This window comes from Lissotriton vulgaris, chromosome 10 (genome assembly GCF_964263255.1).
Source record: "Lissotriton vulgaris chromosome 10, aLisVul1.2, whole genome shotgun sequence".
In the NCBI taxonomy this organism is placed as follows: domain Eukaryota; kingdom Metazoa; phylum Chordata; class Amphibia; order Caudata; family Salamandridae; genus Lissotriton; species Lissotriton vulgaris.
Genome location: NC_141698.1, coordinates 1,096,871,340 through 1,096,886,500, shown reverse-complemented (window position 1 = coordinate 1,096,886,500; position 15,161 = coordinate 1,096,871,340). Strand labels below are relative to the sequence as shown.

Genomic DNA, 15,161 nt, shown 5'->3' with positions numbered 1-15,161 from the left:
AGTCAACCACTTAGAAATAAACGTAAGGAGGAGCCTCACACTGTAATCTAAAAAATGTAGACCCTTTAACAACTCATAAACTGCACCAAAGTTCGAAAATGCAAAATATTGCTAAATTATATTTTCGAAAACGCCTTGATTAAAACTACACTTAAAATTATGGGGGCGCTGTTTTCTTCGCAGATATCAACTCGTTTATCCGCGTTTTTAGAAAACGGAACTCTATTCGCCCAACATGGCCGCCACGGAACACACTGTAGAGCCACGCTCTATGCTTCCGCTCGTGACAATGCAGAATTACAAGTATACAAGCTGCCTCCGGGAGCCGGCACTCTAACATTCGGCCCGGAGAGGTACCGATTAGGTGTAGTATGACGAGGTGTCTCCATACCAAGTAAGTTTTTATGCTGATCACGGGCCCGAGGGACCGTTTTTTCTTGACGAAGAAACTCCCCTGAGCTTGGGAGCCACAGGCATCAAGCATTATCCTGCTATACAGAGCAGCGCTCGATAATTAACATGGCATTTTTTTTATCTACCAGTTAGATTGGATACCTAACCCTTTCGAGGCCATAGGGCACAGCTAGCCCCTTTATCATGTATGTAACCTACAGTCTGTAATATGTATGTGTGTGTCCGTCTTTTCACAGGGTGCTAATCAAGTTTTTTTCACTGAGAAACGTTTTTTTTAAAAACACACACACCTTCAAGGACATTATGGATTACTACCTCAAAAGGATGTGTACTGCATATACAATGTGCTGTGTGTCTACCTGTATAATAGGTGAGGTTCACATGTTGGTGCACATAATGGGGGGTTTTGATACCCCTTAACTACCATGTTATGTTCTTCTCTTACAGGAACCACGTGACTATAACATTTTTTCCGTAGGTACCAAATGCCTGCTTAATTCTTTGCAGCATTATTTAATCTTTGTTTTCTTTCACTAGCTCATTAGAGCTTCTACTAGTAGTGGCGAACACAGGGCTGGTCCCTGTGTAGTCCTGAGGAAGTGCTAGGGGGATGCAAGAAACTAGTCAACAGATAGGAATGGATAGGTACACCTGAGTATATTGACATTTGGGCACCCTATCGTTCTACCCCGTTTTTAAAAAGTACCACCTAGAAACCAGAATGAAATTGTTTAGAGCTTACTAGGCAGGTATTTTTTAACAAATTCACATATTCCACTCCATCACATCACTACCTGTGCACCACACATAGTCAGTATTAAAGTGCTCCTGCGTAACTCATGAGTCGTAGCACGCCCCAGTCCGTAGAGGGCTGGGAGGACCCCCATGATGAAGCATGTCACCAAGGGGCAACCCTGGTGAGTGAGGGGACACTAAGAAAAAGAGCAATTTCTCCTTTTCTCTCATATGATACACAATTCCAACCCCATTGAACGTTGTGGATAGGACTACTTACAGTTAGGCTCTTGATCTCTGTTCCAGAGATCATTTGTGATTTGGCCGAATCTAAGGTGCAGCAGAGAGTGGCATTAGATATGGTCTTCTCCTCTGCTACCAGTTCTTGCCCACGCTGTCTATACTCCTCACGGAGGAGTTTATGGAGTTCCTCCATCTCACCTCAATGTGACCTGTCGTATAAGGGAGAGCAGGGCAACAGAGTTGGAAATCTTCCAATGTGTGGCTGATTATGCTACTACCCTCTTGCCCGCTGGGTCCAGCTTTGTGCTCCCCTTGCCATAAGGGGTAGCATCTTCTGTAGCCTAGGCGTTTACACGTTTAAGCGCTGTATGGACTACTAGTGAGTACAGAGGTATGTGGTCACAGATGTAGATAGGTTCAATGAGTGAGGGTTTATATTTTATTTTTAATCAACAAGAGGCGCAATACACCTTGCCTTGACTGGATCTTTAAAAGTGTCAGGTGTGGTGTAGAGCACCCCCTTAAGCAGAAGGAGGAACTCGGGGGTGAGTTGGGTTTTGGATAATGTTTTGAACATGGTCATTGACTTCCTGGACATCACACGAATCAGGATTATGAGAACTAGCCGCCATCCATATGAGCTTGTTGTATGTAGTATTGTCATGAGGGGAAATGCTTGGCTGGGCACAGATCTGGGTCTGTATCACTCAGGGGATCAACGTCACAGTCGTCCCAGGGGCCAATCCTGGGGTCAGGGTCATAGTGTCCATTCTAGGGATTAGCCAGACGTAATGGGCTGCTCTCTCTGCATGAAGAGTGTGGTGAGCACTCCAGTGAATATGAAGTAGATGGGGCATAAGGTGGTGGTATAAGAAGTGGTGGTGAAGGAGGAGGTTGGGAAGCAAGGGGGCTAGTGCTCCTGTCCTTATCTCTCTTATACTTTGGAGGTGGAGAAGACGCCAAAGAGATCTGCTACGCGTAGTTCAATTTCATCTTCCTTGCAAGTGTCTCCTGTGGTTTGGCAGCAGCTTTGTGGAGATTCAGAAAATTAAAAGATGCTTCTGGCAAGCATCTAGCTCCTCTTGCAGGTGTTGGTGAAAAGGTTACTCTAACTCTTTAGACCTGGCCTTCAACAGAGTTTTCGGCTTCAAGGGAGCCTTCGACGTGGATTCTGTTGTCGCCGCTGATGTGCGCTTGGGTGCCGATGGTGTCTTCAGTGCAAGAGCCAAAGACCCTTCCTCGCCTTATGCGCGATTTTGTAGCCGGAGAAGGGAGCGTTGTCTCCTCTGGAGACTTCAGTTGGTGCCGGCCATGGCAGTGGTAGCCCGGCAGGCTGTTCTTGAGAATCTGGGTTCGACACCTGACCCCCCGTTGGATGGTGCTCTGCCTACACACATGGTTGCTTGGCCAGGTTTGTTTGTAGGTGCCGACCAAACTCAAGGGTAAAGTCTTCAATGATTGTGAAGCCTCGGGGTGTTGCTGTTGCTCTCCCTCAGACTTGGAGGATGGGCTCGCTTCCAAACTGAACTGTACCAGATGTGCCTTTGAGGGCTCGCTTCTTCCTCTTCCTTGAATTTGTGTTCCCTGAAGATGTTAGGGGTGTCGCTGTACTCCTGCCTCCTCATTGTCTGATGGGCCCACCTCCACTCAAGTTGGTACCGAAGAGTCTTCTTCGATTGGAAGGTGAGATAATCCGTTGCAGTGAGTTCTTCCGTGAGCGCAGGAGTCAAGCGTTCGAGTGGGTCAGGCGGTAAGCGCTGTTAGGTGCCGAACACAGAGCCCAATCTGAACATATCCAAACCTGATGGTTGAGAAAAACAATCTAACAATGGAGCTGATGCCCAGGCACACTCTCAACTAAGGGAGAAGTCACTATATGTCATGAATCGAAACACTTCTTTAGAAGAAAAACAAGTTGCAAACATCTGAGCCCAACACTAGATGGCAGGAGCATGCAGAGCATGAGTATCTAGATCCACGCATATGCTACTGACCTCATGTAATTACATAACCTGTACTGAAATGGTTGATATGCCTCCAGTTTTACATAAAACTACATACATTAAGCTTTTAATATAATTATCGAGTGTGAGGAGTTGCCTTTGTGACCCTTTGCCCACTTAGGGGAGGGCTACTTCACAATAAAACATAAAAAGATCCAGCCCTCATGGAAGAAAGGCAGGTAGAGTCAATAGTTGATGTCCTTAGACTATGAGTAGGCAAGATTGTTTGGAGGAATGCATAAAAGGCAGAATACAAATATAATTATTTTGGTTTGCTAAGTAGATCAGTGGCAAAAAAACACCTAAATCTGCTTTCAGGCGAAGCAAAAGAAATAGGGTGTTCTTCCAGCAAAACAAGAAAAACAAGCTGCAAAACCGTCAGGGGATCATGGACTGCCAAATCAGTTTCTAGAATTGCTGCCATCTGCCAATCAGAAGGGGCTACCCACAGAGACCTTAGTGACTGTTTGATGGCAACCAATCAGTACTGAGTAAATTAAAAAACGGTGAGAACGGTCTTATTGGCTAATGGCTGACCGCATCTGCTCGCATCTGTAGCTCTTCACCATCCAGTCACAGACTATTTTGTGTCTGACAGAGATGGGCACACTGGCAATCTGACTGAGGTGAGACTACTTGCTTGCCTTCTATATTTTTGAATCCTTCTGGGTTAAGTGGAAGAATATCAGTGGGATTTGCGGATTTATACCAAAAAATGCTATTGTTTACCGCAGAATGGTTTTTCTTTTCTCAGCCCACCCCTTGACATCAGTAGTGCTCATGAAAAGTGACTTAATGTTGACAGAATATTTAGCTGAGAGTATATGTACAGATTATGTGTACGCAGCATGCAACAACAACCGCTGGAAATCAAGAAGACATTTTGTGGAGAAGTGTGGCTCACTGGTTAGAGCAGGCAGACCCTGAAGCAGAGGTCAGACCCGGGACCAGGGTTCAATTCCCGACGCGGCAGGGTCTTGAGCTCAAATGTCCACGGACTCGATAATTCTCGCTTCGGTGCCTGACCTAATCATGGGTTCACACTCTGCAACTCTGGGCATTAAGCTTGCTTAATCTCCACAACGGCCCCCGCGGCGGGATGCCTGGCTTTCACCTTGGGGATGCCCGTTAGGGGCTATCTCACAAGGAAAAGCCAGGATGGGTTCCCAAGGCAAGCGCCGAGATGCCTCCGGGTAGTCGAGCGCTATATAAGAACATACTAAATAAATAAACAAAAATAAATAAAAATTTCATTCTTATGTCCTGTAATTGGAACTTTTGGGATGTATGTTGTTACAATGCATACTTTTACAACGCATACCTTTACAACGCATGTTTTACACCGCAACATCCATTACAACGCATTCCATTACAACGCATGCCATTACAACAAATTCTTTGAAACTACCTTTACAAAGCATTCCACTAAAACGCATACTACATTTACAACGCATACCATTACAACGCATACCATTACATTGCATGTATGGTAAGTATTGGATATTGTAGGGGTAGAAATTACTATTCTAACTCCAGGGGGTGCAGCAGTAGGGTAAGTGTTGGATAGTGTAGGGGTAAAAATTACTATTCTAACTCCAGGGGGTGCAACAGTAGGGTAAGTATTGGATAGTGTAGGGGTAAAAATTACTATTCTAACTCCAGGGGGTGCAACAGTAGGGTAAGTGTTGGTTAGTGTAGGTATGCGTTGTAATGGTATGCGTTGTAATGACTGCGTTGTAATGACATGCGTTGTAGTGGTATGCGTTGTAGTGACATGCGTTGTAATGGTATGCGTTGTAATGGATGTTGCATTGTAAAAGTTTTGTTGTAAAGGTAGTGCGTTGTAAAAGTTGCGTTGTAAGTGTTGTTTCCCGAACTTTTGCTCTGCAACTAGTTTCCACTGTGCCACTTGATGCAAAATGCCATGTGCTAATCCACAAGAGTGACTGGGAGTGCCACTGAATATTTAAAGGTGCTGCAGACTGCATCTACACAGAGGCGTAGCTAGAGCTGGGGCGCCCAGGCTATCCCTCAGATTACCGCCCCTGAGAGGCGGGGGGGCAGTGCTGGGGAAAAAGGACGGCGAGCACTTGAAAGAGGTCCGAGAGACACGTAGTATCACTGCTAACGGTTACCTCGATCAGGCAAGTTACATGCACATACATGACACAGTCCAAGGCTCCACAGTTGAGTAAGGATGGGAGGACCTTTCCGTTCCGCCCACGGTATGTACGATAATTTGCACCTTACGCAAAGAAGGCGGAAGAACGGGGCAAATTTCCGCACATTCTCGATCAGAACGGACGTTGGCCGCCAGCCCGCCTCCCGCCTGCCTTATTAAATTAGATTTACAGGCTACAAATAAAGTTAAATAAAACTTACCTTATTGACCTGCAAACTTCCCCATCGCGGGTTCTTCTTTGAAACTGCGCATGCGTGGGAGCCTCTGCATGCACATTTATCGCCAGAAATGCGCATGCGCAGGCTCCCGCGCATGCACAGTTTCAAAGAAGAAGCCGCGATGGGGAAGTTTGCAGCCTAATAAGCTACGTTTTATTTAACTTTATTTATAGCCTGTAAATATAATTAATAGGGCGGTCGGGAGGCGGGCAGGCGGGGGGCGGGCGGGCTCGCGAAAAGCAAATATCGCGGAGAGGCACGCAGATTTGTTCAATCTCCGTGCCTCTCCGCGATAGTCCCTTCCGCGACTTCCGCCCACCCCTACAGTTGAGTACACCAGTGACTGGCAGTACAAAAGAGAACACACAGACTGCATGATCTATCTGGGGACTCAGAAAAACCACATGTGACATCCATCAGAGAGCTGCGTGAACAATTACCTGGTAAACCCCTCAGCACAAGGCAAACATGCACATACATGACACTATTCTGGGATCCATCATCTACAGCTGACATTAAATGATCATTCATCATGGTCCCCACATTAAAGCAGTGCACTTTGTGATCTGCATGGTACATGTTCTTTGCAGCAGCACATTAACCCTCTGTGCTACCTTTCCAGGAGTCAACTCTTCCAGTAGACAAAACTCCGATCTCTCTCTAGGAAGAACAACTAATCTCCGAAGTTATCATGACATTTTTATTGTTTCTGAAAATTGCTGGAGCCCAGGAAGGAGGCAGCACGTTTTTTTAAAACCATAATATACTTGCAAACACTACGCATCCACCTGAAATAGGTACCCAGTGCATTCACACCGTTTGCACCACCCTAACCTGCTCAAGGTTCATGTGACCTCAGTGACAGAGTCACAGTGACTGGACCACTGTTGTTCTAGGGTGTGCTGCTTGTTAAGCCTGCCAGCAAGACTGGAAATGAACTTCAGCATGGATTGTGGTAGACAGGCCTTCAAGGTTAACCCACAATTAACACCACCAGGGTACACCTGCTTGTGCCAAGACATCAAGCCTTCTAAGGTCTAGTGGGGCCTTCTAAGGTCTAGCATGGGAATATGTTCCCTCAGTAGAGTGGTCTGGTGGACTGGTCATGAAGGCTGAACCCGGTTTCCCAGTTCCAAATTCTACAGCTCTGGCCATAGTGCCACATCCTCTCCCCCACTGAACACCATACTGCCCCACTGAGAGAAACTCGCACTGCATTCAGCTACAACCTAATTGTGCCCACTATAAACACTTGGATGTGGCTCAATGCAAATTAAGCACTTGATAAGAGTAATATGCTGCCTTAAAAAAAGTAAAAGCAAACACTCATAGGGAATGCAAGATTAAGTAAAGCATGTGAAATGTAAGCAGAAACAACATGGTTACCTTAACGATCTCTCACTTACTATTCAGAAATCAGCCGTGGTTTTACCTGAAAAGTTAAGGACATAACTACAGGGCCCTGAAGGGAATTGTTTCCATGTCCATTGCTTATATCCTTACAAAACGTAAGCAGTATGGTTTAAAAAGACCACATCCGTAAATTCAGAGCCATGGTACATATTTTGTTTTCCAATCCACCCTTCAACCAGGTATTGCAGTACCTCCAGGAATGGTACACTTCCCACCTGGGGACAACAATGCTGTTCAAGGAAAGACAGAAAACAAAAGTAGCGCTTCACTGGCAATCTCTGTAAAGTGAGGCTGATGTATTTGGATGTGAATGAAACCCATCCGTCCACTTTGCAACCACTCTGTCTTGCTTTATTTAGTTATGTATTTATTTTTCATATTTAAAACCTTCCAATCCTCTCCATCCCACTGCACTTTAAAATAGAAAAATATCAGAAAAAAGGGCCTTTCCCGCAAGAGTGTTTTTCTTTTTTGGATCCATTTCACAGGGAAGCAACTAAATGAAAGAAGGAAAGAGAGGTTGTGAACCATTTCTTCAAGTCACGGTTTTAAGTAAGTGAGGAGCACGACAGAAAGAGTGGGAATAATAGGAAGAGAGGGGGGCAGCTGCTAGTGCAAAAAAAGAAGAGGACATTATCCGTGTCCTATTCCTTCTCTGCCCATCCCCGAACGTCCAGAAAAGCAAGCCGAGCCTTATCTGAATGCCTTTGTCCACCCCCAAAATAGTGCTGCCTGGGGCGGACTGCCCCCACCGGCCCACCCCCACCACCCCTCCCCCCCCCTCAGCTACGCCACTGATGCTACAATGCCTTTCAGCTGGGCTACATGTAGATTTGGACTCTAATCCAACAGGTTGGCTTTTGGTTTTGCCAGTAGTTGTTTTGTTTTATCATGGCCTTTGCAAACCTTTTGGGGAAGTTGCTGGGCTCCCATCAACGAAAAATAAATAAATACATAAAAAATTAAAGCAAAATGTATTTTTGGGTCTCAAAATCGACCTCTGCCACAGTTGTACCTGGCCCTAAAGGGAACTTCTTTATGAGCGTGCTCCTTGTGAAAGGGAAGACTGCTGGCACCGGGGAAGACAGCCAATGACTGAAATCGGCCGAACCATTTTCCCATACTGTATACTCTAGTGGGCGGAAGAAAACTAAATGAAGCAATAACAGTCAAAATGACGGGAGCGGTTGTCATAAAGACCCTATTATTGAAGTACATTACACATATAATTTGTGTAAAATTTAAAGATCTTGGCTCTTGCCAGATCCAAAAATAGAATACAAATTTTCTTGAGATAAATTTGCCATAAACCAACAAAATATGTTGAGTGAGGAAATGCAAATGTAATGCTGTTTGAAAAATCGACGGCTGTCTAGTACAAGTTACAAATAAAAAGCAATATCAAGAGTGTCCCAGAACATTTTCTATGAAAACTCACTAGAAACAGATTGGATTAAGATAACTGTATGTTCTTTTATTATTATTTATGAAGCTAACTGTTTAATTGCTCTCAGCAGTACAAACACCGAAAGTATTGCCCGTTATTTTTTAAGCTGTTCAGTTTTTTATGAAGGGCACAAAGGATATAAAAAACCTTGACTTGGTACAAATGTTCCTTGAGTAAACATAGGGACAGTAGGTCCGATTTACAAAGGTAAAATGAGACGAAAGTCTAACTTTACGACTTTCGGTATTCACAAAGGTAATTTACTACTCGTAAATGCCCTCCAAATACCAAAAGACGTAAATTCAACTTTTGGTATTCACAAGAGCATTAACGAGTAGTAAATGCCCTTTGTGAATACCGAAAGTCGTAAAGGTAAACTTTTGCTATTCACAAAGAGCATTAACAAGTAGTAAATGCCCTTTATGAATACTGAAATTCGTAAAGTTAGACTGTTGGTATTTACAAAGAGCATCAACGAGTAGTAAATGGCCTTTTTGAATACTAAAAGTCGTAAAGTCAGACTTTAGTCTCATTTTACCTCTGTGAATCGGCCTAAAGTTTCTAAGACCCAGTGCTATTCTAGATAGGAAGGGCCCACAGAAGAGTCCTAGCAGAGACACATTTGCTACAAAATGTATCGAAGTCGCATTGAAGTTTATCTGCTTCATTAGTGGGGGTTTGTTTTATTAGTTTTAGTGGAGAATGAGAATCTTGTGAACATTTTGAATACCAGAGAATAGCTCGATGCAGATTTGGCTAAAAAAGCATTCAAACAATAAACTGCGCTGATAAATTTTTAACTGCTGTCAAAACAAACCAAAACCTATCAGGGCTTCTAACATCTTTGCAGTCGCAGGATACACAGTGACATTTTCAGAATCAAATTCATGCGAGTAATTAAGGCTGTAAAGGTGGAAAGAACTCCCGATTTGGAGCATGCAGTGTGCCGGGTGCCCCTCGCACACAAAACGTACACATTAAGGTATTGCAATAAAGTAACATGATTTAAAAAAAAAATAATTAGCTTGTTTCAGGACTGAAGCGTTGCAAATTAGGGTAGAAACGTGATGCAAATGTTGTGCTCACTTAATATTTGAAAACAAGCCGACTGGAGACGCGCAAGTGGGTAGTAGTCTGTGTTTACCACGTCACTGTCCAATGCTCTGTAAAGGAATCCACGCACAGTGCTACCTCATCTGCTATTAAGGAACACTGTCTTTGTTTTAATGTGTGCATAAAGAGCTATCATCCGAAACACGAGGATTAGAGCACAATTCTATTCTATGAAGTACTTGTAGAGCGCATAGCTACCCGTAGGCATCCCAATGCCAATTGTGCGGCACAGAACGCTGAAGAGAATTTTCATTAAAGGGAGCTATTTATTGTGAAAGAGAATTGACTTAAATAGTTTCGGGAGAGGTGGTCTTTTGTGTAGCTTGCAAGGCGAGGGGAAGGCTGCGCCACATTTTAGCCGCATTGTGTGAAAGGGACCGCCCTCCAGATGTTGCCCTTCTAACCGTAGGTACTTTGGCCAGATGTGCAGGAGAAGAAGACAACATTCCACTGAGCACAGGAGAAGGTGCAGCACAGGAGAAGGTGCAGCCCATGGCCGCGGTCTTACCTGGCTTTTGGTAGCTGCCACCTTGGCAAAGAGCGCCTGGGACACCTTCGCCCGCTTCATTTCCTGCTGGATCTCGTCATATATGGAAGCATTAATGTTCATGGGGCAGTTCTCCGGTTTCCCGTTCCGTTCTGTCGCAATCGTCGCCGGCTTCACCTGGAAAACATGACACACTTGTTCAGTGGTGGAAAAATTAGCCTGGGCGCACAGAGACGAGGTTTTGACTTTATTTGAGATTCATTTCCCTTCCACATTCCTCCGTGGGCCCTGAATCCCAGAGAGGGCCTAGCTGTGTGCTTCGTCCATGCTGCATGCCATGGCAGTGCTGCCCGGGAGTGCTAAATACGCAGCTAAAGGGCAATGATTACAAACTAATGGGGTAACAAATTACGTCAAAGGACCAGGGCACAATGTGGTAAAGACAAAAAATGGTCCTGACGTCTCTTATTTTGGAGGAGCCAAACAATTGGAAACAGAAACAGGCTGTGACTTTTCAAATCAATTGGTGAAGTCACTGAGAGAAGTTTCCATATACTTAGATATACATGAGAGAAACATATTCTCTACCAACACAGCAGAGAGAGACACAAAAACTGTATTTTCTTGTTAAGATTTTATTTATATTCTCTTTTTTGATTTTTATTTTTTTAAAGATATCAGGGCCGTTTTTTAGGTCTCCCCTAGGCAGCGCGCATGCGCTGCACTAGGAGGGCCTTTAGCCTTCGGTCTTCACTTTTCAAGAACTCGCACTCGTGCTTGTGGTGGCATCCACCTTACAGGAGCGAGCAGCGGTGCGGCCACGTTAATTACAAACATATGGCTGCTGCTTGCTACCGCAAGGTGAATGCCGCCACAAGCACAAGTGCAAGTGCTTGAAAAGTGAAGACAGTGAGGACCGCTTGTTTATGTCGTGAAGCACTTCCACCTGTCACTGCCTCTCTTCCATTGTTTCTTTTTAAGGTTTATTAAACCAGTGCGACAGCTGCACTTGCTAAGCTCAACAGTGAACAATGGCAGCCCTGCGCTTTTCTTTTCTTCAGCGCTTGTTTGTTTCTAGTACTCTGCCTCTTTCTGCTCTCCCATGTGCCCCCTTGAGATCCTCCTCTCCTTCCGCATTCTACCAGCAACCTCCTACCCAATAGTCGTCCACCACCACGTCTACCACCACCACGTCCATCAGCACCACCACGTCCACCACCACCACGTCTACTACCACCACATCTACCACCCCTACCACGTCCACCACCACATCCTCCACCACCATGTCCACCTTGTCCACCACCACCACGTCCACCACCACCACCACGTCCACCCCCACCACATCCACCACGTCCACCACCACCACGTCCACCACCATGTCCACCACCACCACAACGTCCACCACCACCAGCAGCACAATGTCCACCACCACATCCAACCTCCACCACGTCCACCACCACCCGTGACGGGTAACGTGTCACTGGAGGGCAGGGGTAATAGGAGTGTCAACCCCTGCTGTACATGGGACATTTAAGGATGCATGGGTGCGGGAATAGGGGTTAGAAGTATTACACCAGACCCAAGATACATTTTGAAGAGGCGCAATTTCACAGGGGCTCCTGTAAAAGCACTTGCAGCATCTCTACCCTACAGTGGCATACCTGCATGAGCCACTCCTCAAAATAAGCATTGGCATAGCCAATAGGTCTCGCCTTTGGGACCTTATAAGTGTTAAGCCATGCAACACTTGATGTTGTTGCACCAAGGATATTGTGCTGAATAAATAAACACTTATAAGGTCCCAAAGGCGAGACCTATTGGCTATGCCAATGCTTGTTGTGTTTACTGCTAAAAGGCATTGAACACGATAACCAATGTCACGTTGACACAGAAGAATTACAAAGCCATAAAGCATGTTCCGTGGACGTCGGCCAGGCCTTGACACGAGCTCCAGGACTGAAGGCGTTTTGTAATTCTCGCGCATCAGTTCAGACCACAGGCAGGCCCTGACATACACCTTGGCAGGCCTGCCATGCTATGTGTGACAGGGCAGACTTCACTCCCCTCAGCTTCCAAGGCATGCCACTTTCAGAGAGGCGCCTTCCCTTTCCTGGCACTTTGCTTCGTTTTAGGACGAGCCTGGTGGTGGCCATTTCAAAACACTATCCTAGTGTATGGAAAAAAGTGTATTTTGAGCAACGCGCACGAGGCAGTGTACCCGCACCCACCCCATTCTCTAAACCTTTCACATTTTTCCCAATTACTATTCAAATAATTCTTTGTAATCTGGTATTGTAGCCGCTCACACACAATGAGAGAACAGTTAAGAGCCTCCTGTACACTGCAGCTGAGTCACAGACAGGATGAGACAGGGCCCTGCAGCCTCGGCATTGACACTGGACAGGTATTGTCTTGTGGGACTTGGAAAGCAGCAGGCCGAGGATCAAGCGTAGTTAACATTGTGGCAACTTCCTATCTGACTAATGTAGATAGAAAAACAGGTCTTGGGTGCATGTAGGTCATCTTCTGAAGAACTGAAAAGGGCTGCTGATTTAGGGCCCATTGGCCATGCAGTTACCCATAATAAGAGTCGCCGATCAGGGCCGGCTTTAGAACTGGTGGCGCCATGTGCGACAATGCTTATTGGCACCCCCCTCCAATGACCAATTAGCTACGGATTAGCTCACTACCTCCCGTTGACAATGCCCCCAAGCCTCCATACCCACTGTATCTTATATTCATTTATACCAGTTTAAGGTGTCAGAAAACTTTACATTACACACATTGCACAGACAATCATACACGTGTAAATCAGTGTATAGGGAATGTTATATAAGGCAGAGGCCCGCAAGGTGTAGGAGTCATATGTCATCCAAATTGGCTTTGAGTAACGTTTAGGAGCCCTTGGTCTGAAAAAGCAAAAATTCAAAATGTAACACTGCTGTTAGAGGACGCTACCCACCTGGGGTCAATCCAACCCTGCGATTGGTCAGACCACCACATCATCACATTCTACATCAACGAAAAAGTCAAACTTAACCCGGCTAAACCTATCAAATCCAAGATCTGGAAAAGGGACCTAAGGAAACGTATTCCCAACTCCTTGCCTTCACACAGCTGCAGTCTCCTCCTTCCCCCCACCGGCGCATCAGACGTCCAATCTCTGACCGACCTCTACCTCAACTCTATGACTTCAATAATCAACGAAGTCGCCCCCCTGCAGCTGAAGAGAGTCTCCACCAAGAACTCAAACCCATGGTATGATGGCAGACTCAATGAAGACAGGCCTGCCATGCGAATGGCTGAGCGCACCTGGAGATCTGACCAATCAGCACTGAATCTTAAACTCTTAGAAATGCCTATTTTAGGAAAATCAAGCGCTCAAATCAGCTTTCTTCAGCCTCCAGCTCGGTCAGGCAAAAAATAGACCAAGAAAATTGTTTGAACTAGTCAAAACTCAAACCAAGGAACAACCTCTACATTCAAACATCACCTCAAGCGATATACCAACCTGTGAAGAATTCTCTGCTTTCTTTAAGACAAAGACTGATACTATAAGAAGCGATCTCCTCAATGATGTTTGCCGTTACTCCAACCCCATCGGCATAACTTCCACTCAACCTAAAAACAATGCGACATGGTCATCCTTCGACACCTACTCAGAAGAAACAATTAACAAACTGCTGGGCACCTTGAAACCCTCTAATCACCTCACTGACCCCTTACCTGCGAATGCTGTAAAAGACTTCACCCCCCTGCTCCTCCCACTATGGACTAAAATCATTAACTGTTACCTTCAACAAGGCCTCATCCCTGACTCCCTCAAGGTGGGGCAAGCCATGCCTATACTCAAGAAACCTACAGCTGACCCTGCTGACCTTAACAATTACCGCCCTATCACCAATATCCCCACCCTGGCCAAACTGCTGGAAAAATGCGTTCAACTCCAACTGACTAAACACATCGATCAGTTTGACCTCCTCAACCCACATCAATCAGGTTTCCGAGCAAGACACAGTACGGAAACGGCCATGACACACATAATTGACGACGCCCTCCAAATCCTAGACCGCAATGACTCCTGCCTCCTCATCCTACTTGATCTCTCCTCAGCATTTGACACCGTCAAACATGAGAACCTACTTGAGCTGCTAAACACCAGAATGGGTCTATCGGGAACTGTCCTCAAATAGTTCACTTCCTTCCTACATCACCGGTCTCAGAAGTTCAAGATCAACAACGTGCTATCCCAAGCTGTGCCTGTTTCATTAGGCGTTCCTCAAGGATCTTCACTATCCCCCACATTGTTCAACCTAGTCATGGAACCACTCACCACCTTGCTACAAGCATCTAATGTTCACTTTCATATGTACGCCGATGACACTCAACTCTACCTCAAACTACAATCCCCGGAAGACATCAAACTTCTGAACTCTACGCTCAAAAACACCCAATCATGGCTGGCCGATAATCATCTCAAACTAAATGCTCTGAAAACTGAGTTCCTTCTAATCTCACCTCCGGCGAAAATCTCCACCACTCAAACCTGGCTTAAGCACCTAACTGCATTCAATGTCCAACCCACCATTGTGGACTCCGTGAAATCATTAGGCCTCACTCTTGACGCCAACCTCAACATGCAGCAGCATATCAACAAAGCAACTAAGGGAGCTAACTTCCAAATCAACACTCTAAGGAAACTTAAACCCTTCCTCCCAGCTAAGGACTTCCAAACTGCAGTTCAAGCCCTAGTCATTCCACGCATAGACTACGGAATCGTGGCTCTCAGCGGACTCCCCCTATCAACAACAGCACCCCTAAGAGCCTCCTTGAACGCTGCAGCGAGACTTATCACTGGTTCTAGAAAACACTCGCATATTTCCCCTGACTTAAAATCCTTGAACTG

At 45.5% G+C, this 15,161-nt stretch overlaps 1 protein-coding gene across 8 annotated transcripts in view; it reads right to left on the bottom strand.

The window, feature by feature from the left end:
- The window catches only part of SATB1 (SATB homeobox 1), a 347,355-nt gene that overhangs the window by 124,021 nt on the left and 208,173 nt on the right, over nt 1-15,161 (bottom strand). For all 8 annotated transcript variants that reach the window (XM_086942177.1, XM_086942174.1, XM_086942176.1 and 5 more), the window contains one exon: nt 10,277-10,432. In XM_086942177.1, the coding sequence (XP_086798303.1) occupies nt 10,277-10,432 (156 nt within the window). The remainder of the gene's footprint in view (nt 1-10,276; nt 10,433-15,161) is intronic.